The sequence below is a fragment of the Danio rerio genome, chromosome 3 (genome assembly GCF_049306965.1).
Source record: "Danio rerio strain Tuebingen ecotype United States chromosome 3, GRCz12tu, whole genome shotgun sequence".
NCBI lineage: Eukaryota > Metazoa > Chordata > Actinopteri > Cypriniformes > Danionidae > Danio > Danio rerio.
The window spans coordinates 28458547-28485137 of NC_133178.1; the positions used below are offsets into that span (position 1 = coordinate 28458547).

Here is a 26591-nt window from a genome sequence, read left to right on the forward strand (position 1 = left end):
ACAAAAAAATATATTTTTAAATATTTTATTTTCAGTAGTTGTTATAAAGTTATAGCAAATATGTATATGAAAAGAAAACAAATCTAATTAGTTTACAAATTAAGTTATTATGTGTAATAAAATGAAACATAACATTGAAAAAAAGTATTGAACACATGACATTCATTTATTGCATAACTATTATATATCAGCTGCTGTCTGGTCTTTTACTGCCTTTTTACACTTCCCTTTCTTCATATGTTTCATTTTACTACACATAACTTAATTTGTAAATTAATTAGATTTGTTTTCTTTTCATATACATATTTGGTAAACCTTTATAACACCTAAACACTATGAATTATTTATTAAGCATTAGCATGGTGAATTCATCATTTGTTAAGCATTAACTACATTAATAAAATTTAGTAAGCAGTTGTATAATGTGATATATAAATGTGTTTATAAGTCAAGAATACAGCATTTGTAGCTGTATTTATAAACTGCTTACTAATGTCTATTAATGTAGAGTTAATGCTTAACAAACAATGAATTAACTATAAGCTAATGCTTAATAAATGATTCATAGTTTGTAGTTATTATAAAGTGTTACCATATATTTCTTTGTTTGTGACCAACATCTGGTGAAAATTTCAAGTCAGTAGCACCTTTAGAAATATGTTTCCGAGATAAACAGTGACGTGTTGAATACTTACCTTCACTTACACAAAAACACACACACACACACACACACACACACACACGCACGCACGCACACACACACACAAACACACACACACGCACACACATACATACATATATATATATATATATATATATATATATATATATATATATATATATATATATATATATATATATATATATATATATATATATAGCCACCATCCACTTTATTAAGTACACCTTACTTACTGGGTTGGACCCCCTTTGGCCTCACAGCTGCCTTAATCCTTTGTGCATAGATTCTCCTGTTCCACCACACAAAGCATAAAGGTGCTCTACTGGATTGAGTCTGGTGACTGTGGAGGCCATTTGAGTACAGTGAACTAATTGTCATGTTCAAGAAACCATCGGAGATGATTCACGCTTTATGATATGGCGTGTTATAAAGGGTCATATACGGATGGACGTGGTCAGCAACAATACTCAGGTAGACTGTTATGTTGACACGAGGCTCAATTGGCACTAATGGGGCCAAAGTGTGCCAAGAAAATATCCCCTGAACCATGACAACGTTTTTCCTATCTTCTATTGTCCAATTTTGGTGAGCCTGTGTGAATTGTAGCCTCAGTTTCCTGTTCTTAGCTGACAGGTCTGGTTGACACCTGGTGTTGTCTTCTGCTGCTGTAGCCCATCTGCCTCAAGGTTGGACATGTTGTGTGTTTAGAGATGCTCTTCTGCATACCTTAGTTATAACAAGTGGTTATTTGAGTTACTGTTGCCTTTCTATGAGCTAGAACCAGTTTGGTCATTCTCTTCTGATCTCTGGCATCAACAAGACCCACAGAACTGCCTCTCACTGGACATTTTGGACCATCTTTTTTGGACCATTCTCTGTAAACCCCAGAGATGGTTGTGCAAAACCCCAGTAGATCAGCAATTTCTAAAATACTCAGACCAGCCTGTCTGGCCCCAACAACCATGCCACATTCAAAGTCATTCTTAAATCACCTTTAAGAGCAGATCGTCTTGTCTACATGACTAAATGCATTGAGTTGCCGCCATGTGATTAAAATTTTGCATTAACTAGCATTGGGACAGGTAAACCTAAAAAAGTGGCCGTTGTGTATATTTATACATATCACTTTAATGTTTCAGATCATCAGATTAATTTTAATGTTGAAAAGTGAAAACTGCTGATAACTGAAAAGTAAACAACAGTGAGAGCAAATATCTAGAAATGGCAAAAACATGCAAAAGTTTGGCCAAATTTGTTCCAAGAAGCAACAGCAACTCATCCAAGAGATCACAAAAGATCACAAAATATCCCACAACAACATCCAAAGAACTACAAGCCTCAATTGCCTCAGTTAAGGTGAGAGTTCATGACATCGCCATAGGAAAGAGATTGGGCAAATATGATTTGATTGGCGGAGTTCCAAGCCAAAAATCACTGCTGAGCAAAAAGAACATAAAGGCTTATGACAGTTTAGCCAGAAAACATCTAGATGATCCATACGTCTTCTGGGAAAATACACCATGGCCTGAAGAGACAAAAGTTTAACATTTTGGAAGGTGCCTGTCCCATTATGTGTGACATATAAGTTGCACCATATTAAAAAAAATATTTATATAACATCATACCAACAGTATAATGTGGTGGTGGAGGTGATGTGATGGTCTGGGTCTGTTTTGCAGCTTCAGGACCTGGAAGACTTGCTGTGATAAATGGAACCATGAATTTTGCTGTTTTCAAATATCCTAAAGGGGAATGTCTGGCAATCTGTTAGTGACCTTAAGTGACCAAACTTGGGTTCTGCAGCAGGATAATGATCCAAAGCACATCAACAAGTGCACTTCTGAATGGCGGAAGAACAAAATTAAGACTTTAGAGTGGTCTAATCAATGTCCTGACCTGAATCCAATTGAGATGCAGTGGCATGACCTTAAAAGGTGGTTCATTCTCAAAAACCCTCAAATTTTGCTGAATTACAACAATTCTGAAAACATGCTGGCCAAAATACCTCCGCAAAATACCTGTTATCGAAAACACTTGATTGCAGTCGTTGCTGCTAAGGGTATAGTCCAACCAATTATTAGATTTAAGGGCAAACACTTTTTCACACAGAAATAAATGCAATACAGTGCAACATGCTTATGTGAAAACATTTTATTTGATATGAATAGAGATAATTATGTATACTTACTAAGACCTCGGAAAATACACACACACATATGTACATATAGAAACATTTAGAAATGCTGTTATGTACTCTGCCGTTTCAGTAAATGCAATTAGGTTAAAATACAATGTCTATACAAATATGATCAGTGTTGTTGTCTAAAACATTTAAAACATACATAAATCCTATTTAAAATTCGCTTACAATACTTCAAAAATTATAAATAAGCACAAATATTTTAAGACGTCTAGTAATTAAGGATTTTACGTTGTCATGTCTGAAAATTTGGCTATTTTAAAATGAAACGTGGGCTATTCTAATTAAAGCAACTTGATTTTAGTAACTCGATTACATAATCCACAAAACATGCAGTCCGTACAACCCAGTACAGTCAGTCAGAATGTAAGAATCGATTAAAATCTGCTATTCTTGAGGAAAATTAGTTTATATCCGTGTCGTTTCGCTCCGTCCAAATAAGAGTTTTACTGCACCCTTTTCTGTCGCCGCACATCCCTTCTCTGTTGTGTAATTCTCATTCTCTCTCTCTCTCTCTCTCTCTCTCTCTCTCTCTCTCTCTCTCTCTCTCTCTCTTTCTCTCTTTCTCTCGCTCTCTCTCATCCTGAGCCCCAGCACGCCTGCCTACATCCCTCTCCCAAATCTTCACTAGCACACAAGCAAAGGGGACAGAAGCAGAGCCGTATCCTCCTTTTCCAGCACGCCACGCTCCTCATTCTCAGGTGTTTTTGTCTTTTACATGGCGCAAGGGCTCTGCAAGCGGGACGGTTCGGGGTGCGAGAAAGCCAACGCGGATTTGGATAAGCGAGCTTCAGTGACGGGTGTAGAAAACAGCAGTTCCGGCGCCTCCGCCTTCTCGGTCTCCTCTAGCCGGCTCTATGACGAGTAATGGTCGGCTCGTTCTGCTGGATGCTCCCTGCTCTAACCGGATCTTCGACGGCACCATATTCAACAGCAGATTGCCATTTTCGGAAGAAACCTTCAAAGAGCTAGGAGATACATATGGAAACTGGGGATCAGAATTTTAGGAAAAAGGATATATAGTAGTGCTTTATTTTATTACTCCATTTTGCTCATTTATGTTTGGTTCTCGATGAATTTTCTCATCCCACGTTGACTTGATTTGTCAAATTGATGCGAGAGCGGCAGCAGCGGATTCAGATTCGCCTGGACATTCTTTTCGTTGGTTTTGAACTGGACTATCCTGGCCATCCATCCATCTATCCTATATTTTTTCTTCAATAGAGCTTTCCCTGTTCTCTCTCTCTCTCTCTCTCTCTCTCTCTCTCTCTCTCTCTCTCTCTCTCTCTCTCTCTCTCTCTCTCTCTCTGCGTCTTTCCTTCTTGATTAGAATAGACTGGGGTTTGCTTAGCAATATTAAGAGAGGACAGCGTGTTTGTTAAGCAGCTACATGGGTCAACAGTTGTTGTAACCACATCGAATTGTTTATAGATATATTACGACCCGAAGCAAAGCCTTCCATTGCCAGTATCCTTCCTGAACCAGTATTTATCCTCAATTCCAAACACATCAAATCTACGCGCCTAAATTGTCATAATTAAGAGCGAGCATTGGCTTAATTGCTGTGGCGTTTGAATGACATGCCCAGGCCATTACTAAAGGCCTGTGCAATTAATTATTATCTTTGATTAGTGGCTTTGCGGCGTGAATGTTCGCGTAAGTTTAAGCTGTAGCACTAGCTGCTGCATATCTTTACCTCGTTTAGAAAAAAGACAAGGACAAACGATTCGGAAGGGTAGAATTGCTCTTTGTTGGAACAGCGCGTAAAGCGTACCGTTCCTCCCTCCCAAAACAGCCTAAAAGGCTCACCTATTTCTTCCTTAATCGTTCTCACCCAAACGCAACCATAAGGTTCCTACCGCATCCTCCCCCTTCCCCCTCCTTTCGCTCAAATATATCCCATTTTTTAAATTTGGTTTGGTCCCGTAAATTTTCAAATATTTATTTCCTATACATCAAGAGGAAAGGGGGTCCCCCTTTCATGGAATGCGGAAACATGGGTGTGTTTGACCGCGGAGTTCAGATGTTATTGACCACGGTGGGCGCGTTCGCTGCCTTCAGTCTCATGACCATCGCGGTGGGCACGGACTACTGGCTGTACTCGCGCGGCGTCTGTAAGATCAAGACCAACAACGAGAACGAGACCAGCAAGAAGAACGAAGAGGTGATGACCCACTCGGGACTGTGGAGGACATGTTGCTTGGAAGGTAAGGCGACTGTTATGCCTTATTATATCTATTTACACCATGACCGGGACCCCATTTGCATTACAGGGTCCATCTCGGCATGTGCACACGTGCTGCTGTGGGTTGTTGCGGAAACGCGACTGTAGGCCTGGCGCTATGGTGAGCGATTCTGCATTCAGCACCACGGACAGCGACAACGCCGCACAGCACTAAAACCAAACGCGTTTACTAAACACTGGTATAAAACAGGGCTCATTTTGCTGGATGGTCCAAACACAGTGCTCTCTCTTACATTAGAGTGTTTCTTGCTGGTCTAATCATGCCAAAGAAATGGGTTAATATTATAGGAACAGCCATTAGCTGGTTTGTTGCTGGTCTAATTAACTAATGACCAGCTTGTACCAGCAAATGACTAGTTTAGTCCAGCTAAAGGCCTTCTACCAAGGCTGCCAGCTTAAGGGGATAATTAAGCCAAAAATAAAAATATGCTATCATACTGCTAACCCAATGTTATATCAATGTTAATTTTGTGTTTTTTTGAAAACATAAAAGTGTGTCTATTTCATGATCAAAAACATTTGCTCGTGTTCAATAGAGGAAGGTCGCGCATGTCTGCAATGTCCACTCTCATTAGGATAGTTCATCAAAAAAATAACATTTTGTTTTTGATTTACTCAGCCTCAGGCGATCCAAGATGTTAGTGACATCTTTCTACAGCCGAATATTAAAGAAGATTTTTAGTTGAAACCTTGTTCCTTGGGGACTCATAAAATTCCGATCAATGGCTTCAGGCACTTTGAGGGTCAACATATACAGGCAAAACGAAATTAATACCAAGGGATCCCTATGGAAGTAAACCAAAGATCATTTACAGCATTAAAATTGTTCACAAATGTCAGGAATATTAGTTTCCTGTCACATAATGACATATATCGAATATTGGGAATCAGGGGAATATCAGTCCCTACAGTTGAGGTTGCATGCACAAATATAATCTTATAATTTTATAAAGACCTCTGCATCCATTATGAGAATGAGTTTCAATTTGATGAACAATACAGCACACGTCTTTCCTCTCTAACTTTACTCTCAGAGTGTCAGTATATAGCCATTGAATTGCATTTTAAGAAACACCAAAGACGATGGTTTCAGCTATAAATATATGCTTCAATGTTTTACTGAAGAAGAAGTGACCTATATGCTAGATTTATGGTTTCATAAAGAACATTAAACACCCCTGGAACCTTTTCAATCCACAATAAGACTCTTTAGAAACTCAAAGCTTATTAGTGGAACCAAACAAAAGATTATTCTCCTGCATTTCTGTGAACTCTATTTAGTGCCGATAGATGTGAAAAGAGTTACATTTTTGGGGTTAACTTTTCCCAATGATGAATTTACCTGCCTGGGAAGGTTATGGAAATGAAAGCAGATGAATGTATGTGCACACTACTGGGACTTATAGAAAAACAGCTACTCACATGAACCATGTTTTGAAGTCAGGTCAACATACACAGACTGTTGATTTCCTGTCATGCTTCAGTGGCTGCACTGACTGCTGACTTTGGCCTAGCAATGTCACCTTGTGAGGTCGTAGAGCATAACAAATCTTCCTCAGATGAGGCAGAAGACTCAGAGGTACACGGCCATATGCTATCTGTACATGTCCTTCAACCTATCTGAAGCACCTATGGAGAAAATGTATGTAGCATTACTGACCATTCTGAATGATACAGACTTGATGAAATACTTCACAGTCAAATGAGTTAAATTACAAGGCATCCCAAATGTGATCATTACCATAACAGCATGAGCTCTCATAGCCATATGTTGACTAAGACAAGACGAGTGACTTTGACCACATCTGTGAGTGTGTCCTTAACATCTGCTTTTTAAGTTTGTCTGTCAATTTCCCCTTAAGGATTGTCTGCTAAATGACCCGAACAACTTAAGGTTTGCAAACTCTGTCTTTGAGTTCCTTTTTAATGAAAGATTTTGGTCTGTTGATGATCAGTCTTGGTTTTCTTAGTGTGTAGACGATCAAAAAGTGCTTCATGAGAACAAACCAAATGGCATCTGATCAACATTTACATGCAAAATATATTTTATAATCGCTATCTTTGTAATGTATGTGTGTAAATGTATTATTGGACTTGTATTAGACATTCCTCATTTTAGTTAGTTACACAGATATTTTAGACAAAAGTTACATACTTTGGATAAGTGATAAAAACATGCATTTGGCTTGATTCAAGTTCAACTAGTAGAATAATAGTATGTTGGCAAAACTAAACTCTGGAGAAAATGTAATAGGTACCTATTTTGGTGTCGCAAAATTAATAATAATGAACAATATTTATCATGACAACCAACATAAATTAAATAATCATAATTACTGTGCTGAACATAATTGAGTACACCCCTTATCCATTTCTCAGTGAATATAGGCAATGTATTTTTGTGACTTTAAACAAATGAGATTTATTTAACAGATATATTTATTAAAGTAATAATTAAGTTACCAAAAATATTGGAAAATAATACAATTAAATTCAAGCAAAATATTGCAAAAATAATTACAACCTGCAAAATTCCAACTAACTTTTTCAATAGTTTTTGCTTCTCTTCATTTGAATACTACTGCATAGCTTTGTAATAAAAATAGGAATTTAGAAGATAGATTTGTGAGGGGTGTACTTATATATGCTGAGCACTGTATGCATGTTTCGACATCATTGGGAGATATTTTAATATAAACTATTAAACATGGTTTAATGGTACTTTCAGTTTATTGGTTTGCGTGTACACCAGGATATCAAGTTATTTCAATGAACTGATTTATTGTTATTGTTATCGTATTGGTGTGCATGTAAACATGCTCAATGTCTACCAAAAGAAGAATAAAACTACCTGTTTTACTTCTAGCACTAATATACAATGCATACATTAAAAAAAAGCATAATGTCAGCTTATGATTTCCCACAGATGCTTAATTTGATCCTCTAACACTGTAGTTCAGGGTATTCGTGGGGTCTTAATAGACATAAAATGTCAAAAGAAAAAAATTAGGTCTTAAATCTCCTGAAATATTTTGTTGTAGATCTTACATATTTTCTAAAAGGTGTTAATTTTTCTTTGTACATGTATAGCTACCCAATCTGGCCATTAACACCCATACAATCACCAACAATACCAATCTCAATTAAACTTTTGTACAGTAACATTTGCTTAACTTCTACATTTATTTACTATTGAGGATACTGATGTTTTATTATTAAATTATTATTATTAAGTTATAATCACTTAAGTTAGGTTATGTAACTTATAACTTTTTGATAGGTCAAGTGAAATCCTTTTTCCAACTGCGTTACCCTTAAAAAAATAAAAATAAATAAAAATAAAAAATAAAAAAATTCTTAAATTCTGAAATTTAATTCATATTGGTCTTAAAAATGTCATAAAAGTCTTAAATCTCAAAAGATAAATTTAAGGCCTTAAAAGTTTTTAAATCCACTGAAATATTGTCTTACAGGTCTCACATCTTTTTTTTACAGGTCTTCATTTTTCTTTGTTCATGTATAGCTACCCAAATCTGGCCATTAACACTCATACAATCACCAACAATCCCAATCTCAATCTCAAATCTACCTTGCAGCAAAAGTTGCTTAAAAGTTCTCAGTTACTTAACTGCTGAGGATACTGACATGACTTAGAATGTTCATTATTAAACTATTATTATTGTTCTCAAAAGATAGATTTTAGGCCTTAAAATGTCTTAAATGTTCTGAAATATTGTGTTGTGGGTCTTAAATCTTTTTAACAAGTCCAGTTTTCTTTGTTCATGTATAGCAGGGATCACCAAACTTGTTCCTGGAGGTCCGGTGTCCTGCAGATGTTAGCTCCAAACCTAATTAAACACACCTGAACAAGCTAATCAAGGTCTTACTAGGTATACTTGAAACACCCAGGCAGGTGTGTTGAGGCAAGTTGGAGCAAAACCCTGCAGGAACACCGGACCCCCAGGAACGAGATTGGTGACCCCTGATGTATAGCTACCCAATCAGGCCTTTAACATCCTACAATCACCAATAGTCCCAATCTCAATTAAACTTAACTTTTTATTTACAAACAGCATTCAATTAATTATTCTACCCTAACGTTTGCTTAAAAGTTAACAGTAACACTTTATTTTGATGGTCCATTTGAGTATTAGAAGACTGTCTGCTTAATATCTGATGATACTGCTCCTTCAACAGACATTTAACTGGCTATAAGAAACTTTGCAACTACATGTCAACTTACACTAACCCTAACCCCAACCTAACAGTCTACTTATAATCTAATGAGAATTAGTTGGCATGTAGATGCACTGTAACCTACATTCAACAAACGGACCATCAAAATAAACTGTGACCAAAAATCCTAAGCATTCAGCCCTGTATATGTATAAAACTTCATTCATAATGGTCTTAAAAATGACTAAAAAAGTCTTAAATTTAACTTGGTGAAACCTGCAAAAATCCTGAATCCTGTATTCGAGTCCTGAAAGAGATTGTTTTGTGTTGTTGAAATGTTGGGAGCACATCAAATCCGAAACGTGAAATCAAAGTCACTGTGTTTAATTCTAAAGGTTGATATGTCAACACCATTCTTACAGTCCATATTAATGTGTGCTGCAAATAATTAGAAATATAATCAGATATGATAACCACCATTTGGTTTCTGATATAAGCACCATAAGCAACAGACTGAGTCATCTGTTTGAGAGAAGGAATCCTTTAACAAACCATTCCAGACACTGATAAAAGACACACATCTCCAGTATAAACTGATAAAATGAAAGTATTTTTGACCTTTGATGAATGCAAACCTATTAAATAGAAGACCTCTGAAACAAAACGGGTAACTATTAAAAAAGCACAATGGGGGCACTTAATTTAAAAGAGGATTGCGATGCTTAAACGCAAACGATCTGAATTTCTTCCATTCTTAGTTGAGGCTCACGCAGACCTCACATTCAGACTATGACAAAAGCAATTAGCTGCAACAGTAAATAACACTTATCCCTCAACCTACACAGTTGTATCCATCAGCCAGGTGCCGCCTCTCAGAGCTCGTCTTCATAGACCGTGTGTAGGCAGGCCAGGATGTAAATCTCAGTGGTCAGTGCAGAAGATGATTTGCTGGGGTGGGATAGATTTACAGCATGCAGGTGGGCAAGTGTGTTAGTGTAATTTGTCCCTGGAGTGCTCCAAACTGATGAGAGAGGGGAAACACCCTCAACTGGACTGTCCTCAGCAATATTTGCAGTGCTTCAGATATTTAGCATCTACCCTTGCATCCGCCCACGTATGAAGTACACTATAGAGCAATCCAGAAAATCACACCTACATAAAGACTTGCATATCTTGTGCGGCTTGGCTCAAAGGAAACATGTTTATTAGATTATTGGCTTGTCAGTATTTGGAAAACATTAGCATTTTAAGGGTATAATTGCTTTGCTGATGCCAGTGTTTCCCAACCCTGTTGCTGGAGGCACACCAGCAGTACATATTTTGGATGTCTCCCTTATCTGATCCATTTATTTCAGGTTTTGAAGTCTCTTCTTATGTTCTGATGAGTTGATTTGGTTGTGTTTGATTAGGGAGAGGTTGAAAATGTGTACTGTTGGTGTGCCTTCAGGAACAGGGTTGGGAAACACTGCATTATTTGAATCAGCAAGGACGATGGTTTCAATTCCTTCTATTATTCCAAATGGACAAGCAATTCTGAGTGATGAAATTTCAGGGTATCTGCAGGGTCTTAAAAAGTCTTAAAATGTCTTACTTTTTAAAAAGTAAATTTTAGGCCTTAAAAAGTCTTTAATTTACTGAAATATTGTGTTTTAGGTCTTAAATAATTTTAAAAAGGTCTTAATTTCCCTATGTCCATGTAAAGTTATACCAAATTGGGTCAACACCCATCTAATCACTAACAATGTAATTCAATAAAACTTTTAAGAAACGTTTACTTATTAACTCTATTCACTTACTAATTTGGTTTAATTATCTTCCACACAATAACATTTGTTTTTAATGTTTTTTTTTAAGGTTTTAACTTGGCCATTAAAAATCTTTATAGTGTTTAGCCTTGTGCGAGTCTGAAATTTCCTTCATTATGGCCTTCAAATGGTCTTAAAATGGTCTTAGATAGGTCTAAAATAGGTCTTAAAAAGTCTTACATTTGACTTGATAAAACCTGTTGAAACCCTGAATTTGAATTTTGGTTTTGCCTTTGTGTGTTTTTTTTGTATGTTGTTGTTGTTGTTGTTGTTTTTACTCTGAAAGTACTAGTAGCCTGTTGACTTACATTATATTAGTGTGTACCAATCCTGTTCCTGGAGCCAGATATTTTGGATGTCTACCTTATCTGATCCATTGGTTTTAGGTTTTGGAGTCTCTTCTAATGAGTTGATCCAGGTGTGTTTGATTAGGGCAACGTTGAAAATGTGGACTGGCTTATGCTAGCAATAAGAAGTATAGGTTTGGTAAAAATTTTATAATATATTTTCAAAAGATGTGTTACATACTATATTTCTTTTGTTAAATTAATTTATATAATTTTATGATACTTCAGAAATCATGCTGATTTGGTTCTTAAGACATATCCAACATAGGCTCATACTGACCCAATTTTCATTATCATTATGAGGCAATTGACCTTTTATGTTCGATTTGATTGGACAGGAATCACAGGACTGATTTTTCTAATCCCTATAGAAAAAAAAATATATAAAGTAGTAATTGCAGGTTGAAGCAAAGTAGTGGAGTAAAAAGAACCAATACAGCACTAAAAATGTACTCAAAGGAAAGTAACTTTAAAACTGTCGGTTGAGTTTAGAGAAGTGGGTGGGTCGGTCAGTCAATCACTGCTTTTGAAAACACTATCGGTTGGGTTAAGGGAAGGAGGATGGTGGGTGAGTCGATCGGTCAGTCAGTCAGTCAACAGCGGCCTCTGGTGAATTTACATGAGAAGAGCAGGTGCAAAAGTCACTCGCGAGAGAAATTTGAGATCTCAAAAAGTGTACACAACGGTCTTTGGATGGATTCGCCAAAATAAAAACTGCAAAAAAGCATAGTTCCTGGGACGTATTTGGCACTCTCCAGAAACATATGTAGTGATTTGTTTTCAGAATGAACCTGGGTTGGAAATATGACTTTGTGTTATCAGTGTTGAAAACCTTTTGATTTGTGAGAGCCATTTTTCACAATTCTTTGACGAATAGAAAATTTAAAAAGGAAAAATTTTATGTTTTGAGTTTTCTGCATTCTTGCTCAACAGAAAAGTTTATATATTTATTTTTTTAAATCTAACTGAATGCAGATTTCCAAATAGTATCGTAAATCTATTTGACCTGTATCAATAATTTCTTTTTTAATGCCAGAGTCAGTTATGGTTTATGCCATTGTGCTTTAAGCAAAGCTGCAAAAATCATTTATTGGCCGAGATCTACTTAAGTCAAGCTTTCGTTTTTGAAACCTTGAAGCTATTTTTGTAACTGGGTCATGTATCCATTCACTCTTTATTCTTATATATTTCAGAGTGCTTTTCATTTGCATTTGTTTCTGGTGTCAGCAGATCTGATTTGCTCCTAATGAAATTACAATGGTTTCAGAAAAAGTGCTTAAACATTTAAGACACTCTTCGCAATGCACAGACATCATTACATAAAAACCAAGATGCACTTAGTAAAAATAAACAGCAAACACATACTTTAAGAGCATTATGGTTGTCATAAATTAGAAAAGATTATACAGTATGTAAAGAAAAAAGAAAATGCAGTTGTCAAATTACACCTGTCATTTCTCTTATGTGAACTGTAGCCAGAAAACATGACAGAAAACCTAACTGTGGGCTCTTCTTGAAGATTAGACTGAGTGAGTCTTTTCATTATCTTTTTTTCACTAAGCACATAGTGAATTGAACTGGATAGTGATTGTTCGTACAATTTATGTTAGGGACATGTTTTTATTATCCATGACTTACCAATAATGTTATATTGCGCAAAATAATTAAAGACCGTTCAGAAATGTGATGCTCTTTTTTGCACTAATACAATTTAATGATGTCACGTCAAAACTGAAATTGTTTGATAAACGTTAAGCATTTAATCTAGATTAAAATGGCTCATTTGAATTCTGCCAAAGGCATTCAGAATAAGTGTGTTATCCGAATAATGACTAAAAAGTAAGTCTTTGAGAACATGTTTCTCAAGCCAGATGGCGCATTAGACCAGGGGCTTATCTCCTGTTTCATCACAAACTACTTGGGAAACTGTTCTACTATGATAATAGGTGATGAAAATAAATGCTGTTCAATAAGACCTACTTGTGCTTAGTAACTGTTTATTCAGTTAATCATGAATTTTGAACTGTAGGCTTACATAAAGTCATAACTGACTAAAGTCATAAGCTGACTAAAGTCATAACTGAACTACACAGAAATTAAATTAAGATGTGGAGGATGCATTTATTAGTGGTATTATCAAAGTAAACACTGCAATCAAACCATTACCGTCATGTAGGACTTTTTGCCATATTTCTTGACAAGATCCCACACGCGGCGGTCTGTAAAGGACCACACACACACACACACACACACACAAACGAAATGCGGATGTTTTTTCTCTCCATTCGCAGTGCGTTATTAAATTCCATAACACACTCACCAGTCATTACTCCTTATTTACATCTAATACACCAGTTTGTCACAGGGGCTTACATTAAACGTTCATGAGTAAATGTGAAACTGCTGAACTGCAGGTAAAGTCCCCCAAAATTACAGGAAACTCTTAAATGAAAGCACTTTACGTAAACACCTTAATTATATTGTCTATTAAGGCAAACAACTAGATTACAGATGTCCATGTAAGCTTAGTCAGTAGTGCCTAAGAGAAATTGAGTTTTATTGATTCAGAAGGGCACTTTTTTTTGTCAGACGGCTCACCGGTTTGACTTTTATTCACCATTATTCATTTTCAAAAGCACCTGGTCCAATTTATTTGTATATGTTTTACTTGAACCATAAACTCTACAGGTGCCTAATAGATGTGTAGCTAACATTAATTAGATTCACTCTAGTGGACTGCGTGCATGTTAGCACGTCACGTTTGATGTGGTAATGTCATAGCAAGAATACACACAGGTTCGAAGACTCCTTGACACCACCTACACTGCAATTCGGTCAGGTATATATTCATGCAAAAACATCAAGGTGAAAGTCATCATAGCTTGCAGAGAATAGATCCAACTTTGAGAATATATAATCGGCATTATTTTTATATATCTCCCGATAAGTGTCCCGCGTTAACGCCTACCACTAAAATACACCATTTGTTTTGACATCATCATTATGTAAAGACATTAATAAACTTTTAAACAATACTCAAATGTCCAAATACTTTTAATGGCCGCCCCATATTCATAACTTTGTTTCATTCCCCTAATCCTCAGTCTCAAAGCCAGAAGCGCCTAACCATATAATTAGCGTGAAGTTTTGTTTTTAAAAACAATTCTTTACGAGACAAAAGCCAAGCGCAATCCACTTTCTGTTATCTCACCTCTCACTGAAAAATGACAGCTTGTTAAGGTCTTACTCTGGACACCCGCGGAGCCATTACAGCACCACTGCAAATTAGAAAGTGTCCTGAGTGGAAGCAAATGTGAATCAGCATGACACTGCAACTCTGCAAACACACGCGTGCACACTCGAGCAAACACCTCCTTGATGCAACACAAGCCTGAATTGGGGCGGGCCACCATTACCGCAGAGACTCAAGTGTACTTCAGCAGAACTACAGGTAATCTTTGTTATTAATCTTCATTACGCTAACAATGGATGTGAGGGTACAGCGCAGGAACAGCACAGCAAAGTACAGTGACAAAGGAGCCACAGTTATATTCCTCGCGCAGCCAACACTTATCATTCCCAATCTCTGTGACAGCAACTTTCTTAAGAAGACAGATCCTAGCACTGAACGCTTTGAGAATATTTTTCGGCACCGCAGGGGAGGCTTTTTTAATGAATGGACTTCCTGCACATGTTTTTTTTCCTATTCGTATGTGGCCGGAGTGTGTGTGTGTGTGTGTTTGTGGAGATAGCCTGCGCCATCTCAGCAGGAGGGGTGAAAAATACTCGTTTTTCTCACCTCTTGCTGGTTCCTGCTCGCAAATCTGCTCTTTGTAAGCAAGTGTGTGTGAGGTCTCGTACCCGGCGATCATCCAGGTCGACTGAACCGGTGTGAATTACTTCTTGGAAAGACTGTGTAACAGAAATTCCGAGTCATGTGTTAGACTTTTTGCTTTAAATTGCTGTGCTTTTGTTTTTAAATGTATGCGTGATATAGACAGACAAGCCGTGTGGTCCTGGCACTGATGTAGAGAGGGATTACTCTCATGAATTGATCTGATAAGGATTACCAGCCTGGCATGTATCTGCCCAGCTAATGACCCAGGTCCAGAGTGGCATTACGCTGTATTACAGCACTACTGCATGCTTTAGTTTGCTCACATAGGCGACATGCTTCACAATAATCCCCTCAGTTCAGCTGTACACATATAAAAAAGATATCACTTTTTTTTTTGGCATGCCCACTCTGGTTTTTCTCTCTCTTTCTCTGTCTGTGTGTGTAACACTTCAATACTTTGATCCACTTATAAACAAGTGATGTGATGAACAGTAGGGAAAAACACACTGGATGCCAGTGTATAGACTGCCAACAGTCTGTCAGGTTAACATATAAGAACTGTTTTTCCCATTGTTTTGAGTTGGATATTTTAAGTTTTAAGTGTAGCTGTACAGCACCGACATTTAAAGAGTAATTTGTCGACAAAATTAAAAATTTACTAAGCATTTACTCAACCTCATGTGATACAAATCCTTTATGAGATCCTTTTTTGTTTTTGTTGAAAACCAGCAACTGTTTTTATCCATAATCGGGGAAAAAAAACTTTTGGAAGTCAATGGCTAATGGTTTCCAAAATTCTTTACAATATCTTCTTTTGTTGTTTATCAAAAAAAGAAAGAAACTCAAATGTGTTTAAACAGTAGCAGGTGAAAAAAGTCTTACACTGTAAAAAAAAAGCTGGGTTTCACACAATCAATTTGTGTTAGGACAACAGGAAAGAACTAAGTTTTGACAAAATTATGGGGATTAAACTAAATAATTAAGCAGCCTAAAAAAACTCAAGAATTGTGTTGTTGTTTCAGCTAATTTTAAATAAGTATTTTTGAACAAGCAGCAAAACAAAAATCTTCGAGTGTACATCAAAATTTAGATTTGAAACTATTTCAAACATGTATTATTGTAAAAAATGTTTTTTTTTTTCCAATTCACCTGTACCACTTGTCTTTGGACTGTGGGGGAAACCCACGCGAACGCAGGGAGAACATGCAAACTCCACACAGAAACGTCAACTGAGCCGAGGTTCGAACCAGCGACCTTCTTGCTGTGAGGCGACAGCACTACCTACTGCGCCACTGCATCGCCCTAGTCACAAAATAACTGTATAAAATGAAAAAAAACATGAAATGATAAAATGTAATATCAATTGTACCCAGCTTAAATGTAAAACAAAGAAAAGATAGAAAAGGAGAGACGGGGAGGGAGAGACAGTAGGCCCAGAAGAGCAGTAGAGTCAGAGAAGATAGACTTCAGAGCAGCCTATGGAGTCAGTATGGACCTTCTTGGTGAAAAGGACATATTTTCCATATAATCAGAAGCATATGATTATTTTCATTATTGCATTATCATAGTGTATATTATAAATACACAAATTTAGCTATGTAATCTGCGTATACAGTTGAAGTCAGAATTATTCGCCCCCCTTAAATTTTTTTATATTCTTTCTTAAATATTTCCGAAAATGATGTTTGAGTAAATGATGAGTATGTCTGATAATATTTTTTTTTTTTTCGGGAAAAAGTCTTATTTGTTTAATTTTGACCAGAATAAAAGCAGTTTTTCATTTTTAAAAAACATTTTAAGGTCAGATTTATCAGCTCCTTAAAGCTATATTTTTTTCGATAGTCTACAGAACAAATCTACATTATACAATAACTTGCCTAATTACCCTAACCTGATGAACCTGATGAACCTAATTAACCTAGTTAAGCCTTTAAATGTCACTTTAAACTGGATAGAAGTGTCTTTAAAAACATCTAGTAAAATATTATTTACTGTCATCATGGCAAAGATAAAATAAATCAGTTATTAGAAATGAGTTGTGAAAAAAGCAGCGCATTTATTAATATGTTTGCATTGTGAGGATTTGCAGCCTGTGTGCTGTCAAATGGATAAAGATTTTTCTCAATTTGCTGGTGTTTTATTTTATTATCATTATTTTTTGTGTGTTTTCTTTAATTGCTGCACGTAAAGCTCTCTCGGCCACCGTATGATCGACCACAAACAATATCTGGCCAGAGGTATTATTAGAGCAATAATATAAAATAATAACTAAATAAAACATCATTCTGAAAATTAAAATGTAATCATTACAGAATTGAGACAGCCTACATGGGATGAACAAATAGTAAAGGAGCTTGGAGTGTGCAGTATATCTGCAATAATAATGCCTGCTATATAGTAATTGCTGTTTTACCAAAGTGCAGGCATGATGCATGTCTTCGGAGTCCACAAGCGTTCACTGTGGGGAAAGCCTATTAAAAATCAGCAAGAATGAGATTATTCAAGGCATGTAGGGAAGAAAAGCCTTATATCAGTTATTGTTTTTATATTTACATTTAAATATAGATGAGTATCATATGAGAAAGAGCCATTTTCAAATAAAAAGAACAGTTATACAACAGAAAAATAATAATAATTTCTATTAACTTGCATCTATTTGCTCTGTTTCAATTTTAAAATTGTTTCAAATAAACCAGAGCAGAACATTTGTGTCTCTAAGCAACACTGTGGTCTTTCCTGAATCTTAGTCTTCTGAGAAAATCATTTGAGTCAATAATTAAATGATCCTTTCGTAAAGCCAGTCACTTGCTTTACATTAAAATGAATCAACTGTGTTGAATGAATCATTGAAACTAAAGGTGGCAGTGAATTGCTTATTACAACAGATACTTGCCACCACCAACTTGTGGTTTTAGGGCCATATTTATTATTATTTTTTATATATAAATCTATATTTGAAGAGTTCAGATGCAAAAACCTTTAAGTGCCATCTGAAATGTCCATAGAAAATGTGCATTATTCTCAGTCTCCTTTTTTTATGTTGAGTTATTTCACTTTAAAGACCATAAAAAGTTGTTCTTGGCCATAAAAGTGGAATTACTGAACCTAAACACATGAGCCTGATAAAAATGCTCATTTTAGAAGAACATTTCAGATGGCATTTAGAAGTTTTTGCACGCAAACTCTTCATTTTGTCAAAAATCATTCACTCTTAAAATGGCCAGTCATCTTTTTTTGAAGACAAAAATTCCAGTCTTCTTGTTAATTACAATACTGCTATCAATTATCCTATTGTGATTTGTGAGCAAATTAAAAAATGAACAAAAGTCTGTACTGTTTGAGCTTACACAAAGAGAGTTTTTCTTAACACGTACATGTACTTAACAGCCAAAATACAACGCTAGACTACAGGACTATGGCAGGCTGCAAAGTGAAATAGTGACTGACCTGGCAGGCATAACACAACGCATTTTGAATCTGTGTGAATGTGGATTGTTTTGACAGCTCTTTGTACGCCATCATTTTAAAAAAAATGCTGTATTTTTCATTTTTAGTACACTGCTGTGTAAAAATTCACCTTGATTTTCTGGGTTTTAAGCCATCATTGAAATTTTTTACAAAAAACTATGAGTTACAATAACGTGTTTTTGATTTTAAAAAATACAATCAGACTGAGCCTCAAACTTATAAAAATGACATTTTATAGATTCCTAAGGCATGGTTCAAAGTTATGATATCGATTTGTTCTTGTGCTGCCAAACACCTGTCAAACTGCTCGTTAACGCAAATTTTAGCCAATCACATGGCAGCAACTCAAAGCATTTAGGCATGTAGACATGGTCAAGACGATCTGCTGCAGTTCAAACCGAGCATCAGAATGGGAAAGAAAGGTGATTGTTGGTGCCAGACGGGCTGGTCTGAGTATTTCAGAAACTGCTGATCTTCTGGGATTTTCACGCACAGCCATCTCTAGGGATTACAGAAAATGGTCAGAAAAAGAGAAAATATCCATTAGTGCCAACTGAGTATCATGTCCACGCCACAGCCTACCTGAGTTTTGTTGCTCACCATGTCCATCCCTTTATGACCACAGTGTATCCATCTTATGATGGTTACTTCAAGCAGGATAACGCGTTATGGCATAAAGTGCGAATCATCTCAGACTGGTTTCTGGAACATGACAATGAGTTCACTGTACTCAAATGGCCTCCACAGTCACCAGGTCCCAATCTCATAGAGCGACTCTAGGATGTGGTGGAACAGAACATTCACATCATGGATGTGCAGCTGACAAATCTGCAGCAACTGCATGATGCTATCATGTCAATATGGACCGAAATCTAAGAAATATGTCTAGTACCTTGTTGAATCTATGCCATGAAAGATTAAGGCATTCCGAAGGCAAAAGGGGGTCCAACCCGGTACTAGTATGGTGTACCTAATAAAGTGGCCGGCGAGTGTATGATTTCCAATAAAAAGTCCATATGACACTTTCATTACATTTTTATGTTGATATAAAAAAAAGCTTACAGAAGTTTTGAAAGACACGAAGCTGAGTAAATGATATTTTTTTAGGTGCACTGTCCATTTAAATAATGACAGAAGCCATTTGTTTAGAAGAATAATGATCTTATTTAGAGCTAATGTACTGGCAAGACAGGACTCATTTGAACTTCTCAAATGCAGGGCACGCAGTCCAAACCACGAATCTCTCTCTCCTTCTTTTCTCTTGCCACATCCAGACAACCTCTGCCAGAATCAGAGGACAAAACTCTCCTGTGTGGCTCAGACAGGAGGGAACATAATGAGGGTCTCAGGGGCATTATTAATATTGGATTGGGAGACGGCCCGAGTGGAATACCACTTGAATCATCCTCATTCGGATTCAGCTCTGAAAGCAGGTTGAATGTGACTGCGGTGATCAGAGTGCAACAGAACAGTCTGTTCCATATCTCATTTCTCGCCTTCTCTCTCCCGCCATCGCTTGCTTTCCTCTCTTTCTCCTACCTGAATGTTTGCAGGTGCGCATGTAGGAGTTCTTAGGCTATTCTGGAGCTTGTCTCCCCACTCAGCTGACCCTTTACTGAGGATGCACATCTGCACTTAGGAGCTGTTCTGCATTCATTTTGCTTTGACTCTCTCATTGCAAACAGTAACAGATGGTGAAATGATGACTGTATATGGTGTGGGGAAATTAGAAAGGCTCAAAATGTAACTGTAATGGGGACGAGTGCCATTTAGACTTCCTTCAGTCAGCTTCAGAGCAAATTATTGGGGGGAATTAGAGGGAAACTGTTTTGTTTTGGTCCTGATGTGCAGTGTGTTTTTATGCACTTTGACCCACGAAACTGATCAATAAAGGGCACTTCCTGAATCTGTGTGTTTATGCGTGTGGGACAGACTCATGGATCAGTGTATATTCACTGATAATAGCTGAATGAATGTAGGAGATAAACAGATGTAGGTTAAGCTAAAAGAAGATGATCAGCGGTATATAATGGTTCAAATGGATTGCGATTAAAAGGATTTTGAGGTAGATACTATTAATCAACATATTAAAAACAAATATATGTAGATAAATCTTTTGCAAGAAACTAAAGTAGAAGTTTGATGTGGCAGTTTTTTTAACATTTAAAGTCAGTGGTGATCAGATTAAGCTAACTAAGAATATAATAGACTTGTGGATAGGCTATACTATACTATACTATACTATACTATACTATACTATACTATACTATACTATGCATAACTATAGTACCTACACAATACAATACACTTTACTACCCTATACTATAATAAATGCTTTAAAATGCCGGGTTTCAACTTTGCCAGATTTACCCAGGAGCAATAGGGACAATCACCCAGAATGGCATCTTGCTAGGGGTGGCATGGGGAGACACATAAAAAAAAAACATTTGCCGAATTTTGCATGCACAAACTTGTTATTCTCTATGTAAAGCTAAAACAATGCTGGTGAAAGTAAACTTACGCATGCACGCGCCACTCCTGCTTCCCACTTTGGCAATCATTTGTGGATAGCTCCTTGTGAATTTCAATTTTGAGACATTTCAAATATTTCCGCTCTCTTGTACTTGCCACCCTCCAGCACCTAGACTGCAGCTCCCCACAGAAAGTTTGACCAGAGGAAAAATGTTCATGCTCAACTGAGCTAGTTTCTCTCAAGGTTTTTTCCTTCACTTTTGCCAATTGGTGAATTTTGTTCCTCGCAACTGTGGCCACTGTTTTACTTGGTTTGGGACTTGTGGAGCTGTGCATCGATGGAAGTTTGAAGTATACCAGACGTTTTCTAAATATGAGGGAGATTAAAATGTCTCCACTGCTTACCATTAAAAAATCTGTAATGCTAACTTAGTCGTGTCAAACACGTCTTAGCCAACCACATAGTGGCTTTTAATCTCCTTTCCTGCAAACTGCCTAAGATGCTAGGGGTGTTAACGTACACTGGTCTGACAGTTCGGTTTAGTTACAATTATCCTGCCAACGATTTGGTTCGATTCGATATCGCAGTGCATTGGCGATGCTTTCCATAAACAATTTGATATTTTACTTAGCAACACAATAATTCTTGTATTAAAATATTGAATTTATAAATATATTTATATATTATTTCTAATACATTTTTGTCCTTTGATATTATTTTGAATGTATTAAACAAAACCCAAGTACATGCAAAGAACAGCATGAGCATTTATAGCAAATAAACAAATGTAAATATTATCTTGGTCGCTTTTTGAGCATTGTTGAGTGAGTTCTTAAACGCCTATGATTGATCATGCGCTCAACAGAAAAGGCTGCTATTAGCTCTAACGGTCTGCTCTGGGTCTGTTCAACAAACAGTGACACGGTGGTGACACATTATAGACGGCGACACGGTGGAGAAAACTTGCTCTGCAGACATGCTGGAATAAAATAATTAATTTTGACACCCCTAAAAGAAACAGTGTTAGTATAAGCTGTTTTATTATTTATATTGCTTTCTACATGTTTCCTGAAATAGAGAAACTGTTTCTAAAAATTATACCCAATATACTGAAGAACTTCTGGTGAAAAAAAAATAAAAACCGTTTCACTTAGGAACCTATCATTTGCTTTGGGTATCAATATTGTTTAGCTTATTAATGTTTTTGGACAATCAAAATAAAGGTAACCCTCGACTTGAATTATTAGAATAATTAAGAACCACAGTTCAGTCAAAATTCTTCATGAATGCTCTACTTTAGATTTTCAGATCTGGGGTGATCTATGCCTTTAAGAGATTCTGTCTGCAGCACAAAGTTAATTGAAAATAATGATTACATTTGTTCAATATGTTCAGTAAAGATGCAGTAAGGATATTAAACATGGCATAAAACATATACATGTGGAATTTTCATCAGAAACAAACTCTATGTACTCTTCCGTGTAGTAAAAAAAAGTCTGTGATTACACTACGCAAGGCCAATTACAAAGAATTGATCTCATTTCCACTGTTGTAGACTGTTTAGTCGACATTAGGCCAATTTTGCGATAACGTTTAAAAGGGATCCTTCATTTACCCCCCTCACTCCCTTCTCTGGCGGCCATTTTGCAGATTTAACGCAGCGAGAGGAAATCCCACCATAAATGCTGATTAACTCTATATCTGCTCCATTCATTTTAAGTCAAAGCGTTTTGCTGTTTCTCCCCCGATAGCAGCGGTGGAATCTGCAGGCCTCTCAGGTGTGATGAATTGGTGGTGTCCTTGGCACAGTTCATTTGCAATCCATTACAGCGCATTAGCTTTGTGTCAGAGAGGAACCCAAACACCATGCATCACTAAAGTGAGGGGATGCGATCAGATACCCCAACCTACACCCACATACCATCGACTCACAGAACACGCTAGAATTTCAATTTGTCTTTTATAAAGTGTGCTGAAATTAGGCCAGAACTTTTTAAAGAAAGTGGGAAAGAAAAACAGGAAGAAAACTGAAATGATGCCCATTTAAGGCTCTGGAAATTTTGCTGTGTTTTTTCTAGAATTGGCTTTGCCTTAGATGCATTTTTATATATATATATATATATATGCTGTGTTTAGAATGAGAGTTTATAGTATACAACAGGTATATGTAGTACTAAAAGAGAGTAACACTGAATACATTTACAGTACATGGACATCAGTAATCAAATTATTTGCCTTAATATGATTAAGACAATAATGTCATAAAGGTGTTTACAAGAGTTGTTTTTTAAATGTTCCTTTCATGATTCTGTTCTATATGTTATAGCACATTATTTGATTAAAGTCACTGAGCTATTCACATTTACTCCAGAGTTTCGACTTTAACTGTAGTTTGGCACTTTCACTTTCATTCAGGAACATTTCATTCATGCCGCTGTGACAAACTGAAACACTGAATGCGAGTATGAACTGCTGGAAGAGTGTTGTTTTCATTGAATTTAATACCGCATGCCAAATAAGAAGAAAAAAAAAAACGTTGCATTATGCACTGTGTGTGTGTTTGTGGTCCTTTACTGACTGGATAGAGTCAGAGAATAGTGCAGAGAATAGTGTCAAACAGTTGTGTGTATAGACTATCCTGTTGCAAAATGCAGTGAAAAGTCCTACTTGATGTTGTTTACATGTTTATACTGCACTTTAATAATGTGACTAAAATTGGCATACTCCCCATGTCTTAATTCAATTTCTGTTTAGTTCAATTATGACCTTAATTAGATTAAACTAATCAAAAATTGCTGTTTAGATGGTCGACTCTTAATCAGAGTATTGTTTTAATCGTATGAAAATTGGATTATCGGTGTCCATGCAAACATTCTCAAGTGTCTGCTCCAGATAAAAGCAGCACAACTAAAGTGACAAAAGTAAGAACAAACTATAATCATTTGTATGCAATGCGCAACAAATCTCAGACAGTAAACTGAAGCCTTTTACCAAATTAGCTCGGCCTGATTCTAACATAATGGACAAATAAATATGGAACTTTCTTTGTTGTGCTCAATGTAGACAGCTTATAGTTGAAACAACAAAAGTTGAATCGAGTTTAGACATATGTAAACAGCCAATAAATACACTTTTTTTCAAGTGTTTGCGGTTGGTAAGATTGTTTTTGTGTTTTTGAAAGAAGTTTCTTGTGCTCACTCATATTATCAGTAAACACAGAGAAAACTGTAATATTGTGAATTAATATTATTAAATTTTTTAAACAACTGTTTGTTTGAATTATATTTGTAGCCACACTTATATGTAAGGGGTAGTTCACTCAAAAATGAAAATTCTGTAATCATTTGCTCATTCTCCAATTGTTTCAAATTAGTTTGAGCTGAACACAAAGCAAGATATACTGAAAATATACTGAAAAACGTTGAGCTGAACACAAAGCAAGATATACTAAAGAAAAGCCTTGAATTTCATGATATTTATTTCCTAATATGGACATCAATAACTTTTACAATGTATATATATAACAAATTACAATGCATTTTTATCAATAATAACAATATCATAATCATTTTTTTGTTGACTAATATTTGATTAATATCCAGGCACATGTTCATGTTTGGCATCTGCAAACAGTAAACCCAACAGGCACAGAATGTCAGCATGGTGTCAGATTGACGTTGTACCCCAACGTCATGAGACGTAGCTTTTTGTTTGTAAATGAAAATCAGGTTGACGTCAGCATTGCATTTTGGTTACGTTCCAATAGGGCTGCATGATTTTGAGGAAAAAATGTAATTGCCATTTATCTGATCAAAATTGTGGTTTGAGATTTAAAATTCGATTCACTATAATATCATTAAAAAGCTGCTGGTTTGATGTGGTGGTTTTAACAGCACCAAGGAAAGACCAAACATAATCACAAAGTAAGCTACACTAGTATACTGTTTATTTAAAAACATTTTTTACAATAAAGTTTTCAGTTGTCATGAAAAATGTAGAAAATAACTACAGTATTTTAAAAAATAAATGATGTATAAAATCTTTTATAGAGATATATAAAAGCTTTAAACCTTTACATGTAGATAATTACATTTTTCATATTGATTTCATGACATTCCCAGTGCATTGACAATACTTTCCATACACAATTTTAGATTTTACTTCACAGCACAATAATTCTTATAATTAAATGTATATTTTATAACTACATTTACATATTATTTGTTATACAATTTTGTCCCTTAACCTAATGAGAAATTATTATTTTTTGAGTGATTTCCTACATCCTTTGGGTTAAAAAAAATTCTACAATTTAGAGTTTTACATTTTGTTTTTATTTTTAATTTTACAGCATGTCCACTGTAGTGGACCACAGGACCATTTTAGTTTAAAACGACTGCCAAACTCAGACAACAAAACTGTACAGGATATGGCTGTAAAGGGATATTAATCCAATATTAATGTCACAAAAGCTAAACAAAAGCCTTTTTACCTTTTGCATTGAAATTCCTGAAACAGTTTAGTCTGGAAGAGAGCCGAACTCAAAAAAAAAAAAAAGTGATGTTATTCTAAAACAAATTTAACATAAAAGCGATTTAAAACTGACTGTCATTCTCTAATCGTCTCTAATTCTCTAATTGTCTGATTGTCAGACTCTAAATCAGAGTCTCCCTCAACTTATCCTATAAAGAATCCTCTCTGCTTCAGTTCTGCCCCTTACAACATGCAGTCATTTATTACATTGAGATGGTCCTGGTGTCCACTATAGTGGACTTTTAAAATAGTGTGATATTTTTAACCAACAAACAGCTTTGTTAACAACTTTGAAAGCTAAATGTATTGTTCCTGACACTTTAAGAAACAAACATATATGTAATAATAATAGTAGTAAAAGAAAAAAAAATTGAAAAAGCTAAATTTTACATACCTCTCTCTTTCCTATAAAATGTGCTTGTTTGTATGCTGGCCCTTTTGGATGCAGTGTACGAACTAGTTCCTAGCATGCCAGCCAATCAAATGACATATCACTAGAAAGAGTAGCTCAAAATATTCAAAGAAAATTCATGAAAACACAATGTCCACTACAGAGGACACAAGTTAATAGGTGGGGTCTCAGGAGGTTAATACACGCAGTGATTTTACCTGCTCAAATAAAACATTCTTTTTGAACATACTAAACAAATCTCAAGGACATGGACAAAACAACATGAGCATTTATAGCAAATAAATAACTGTATTTTTAACTAAATGTATTATCTTGCTTGCTTTTTGAGCGTTGTAGAGCAAGTTCTTAAACACCTGTTTGATTGGTCTTTGTGTTCCTGCACTCAACAGAAAGGGCTGCAGTTGGCTCTAGC

General features: G+C 36.0%; 1 protein-coding gene and 1 long non-coding RNA gene across 4 annotated transcripts in view; one reads left to right on the top strand and one right to left on the bottom strand.

Moving 5' to 3' along the window:
- Window positions 1-2307: 2307 nt before the first annotated feature.
- The window catches only part of LOC141381214 (uncharacterized), a 150983-nt gene continuing 126699 nt past the window's right edge, over window positions 2308-26591 (bottom strand). Inside the window, exons 5-6 of one of the 3 annotated variants that reach the window (XR_012401040.1) lie at window positions 6550-6756; window positions 2308-3850 (exon numbers count right to left, since the gene is read on the bottom strand). This is a non-coding gene — a long non-coding RNA (uncharacterized lncRNA). Of the gene's footprint in view, window positions 3851-4704; window positions 5913-6549; window positions 6757-26591 lie in introns of those variants that run through there. The other 2 variants (XR_012401037.1, XR_012401036.1) reach the window with 2 other exon arrangements.
- Window positions 3516-26591, top strand: part of cacng2a (calcium channel, voltage-dependent, gamma subunit 2a) — a 131422-nt gene continuing 108346 nt past the window's right edge. The window contains 1 exon segment of the mRNA NM_200641.2: window positions 3516-5089. Coding sequence (NP_956935.1) covers window positions 4879-5089 — 211 coding nt within the window. The 5' untranslated portion in view covers window positions 3516-4878.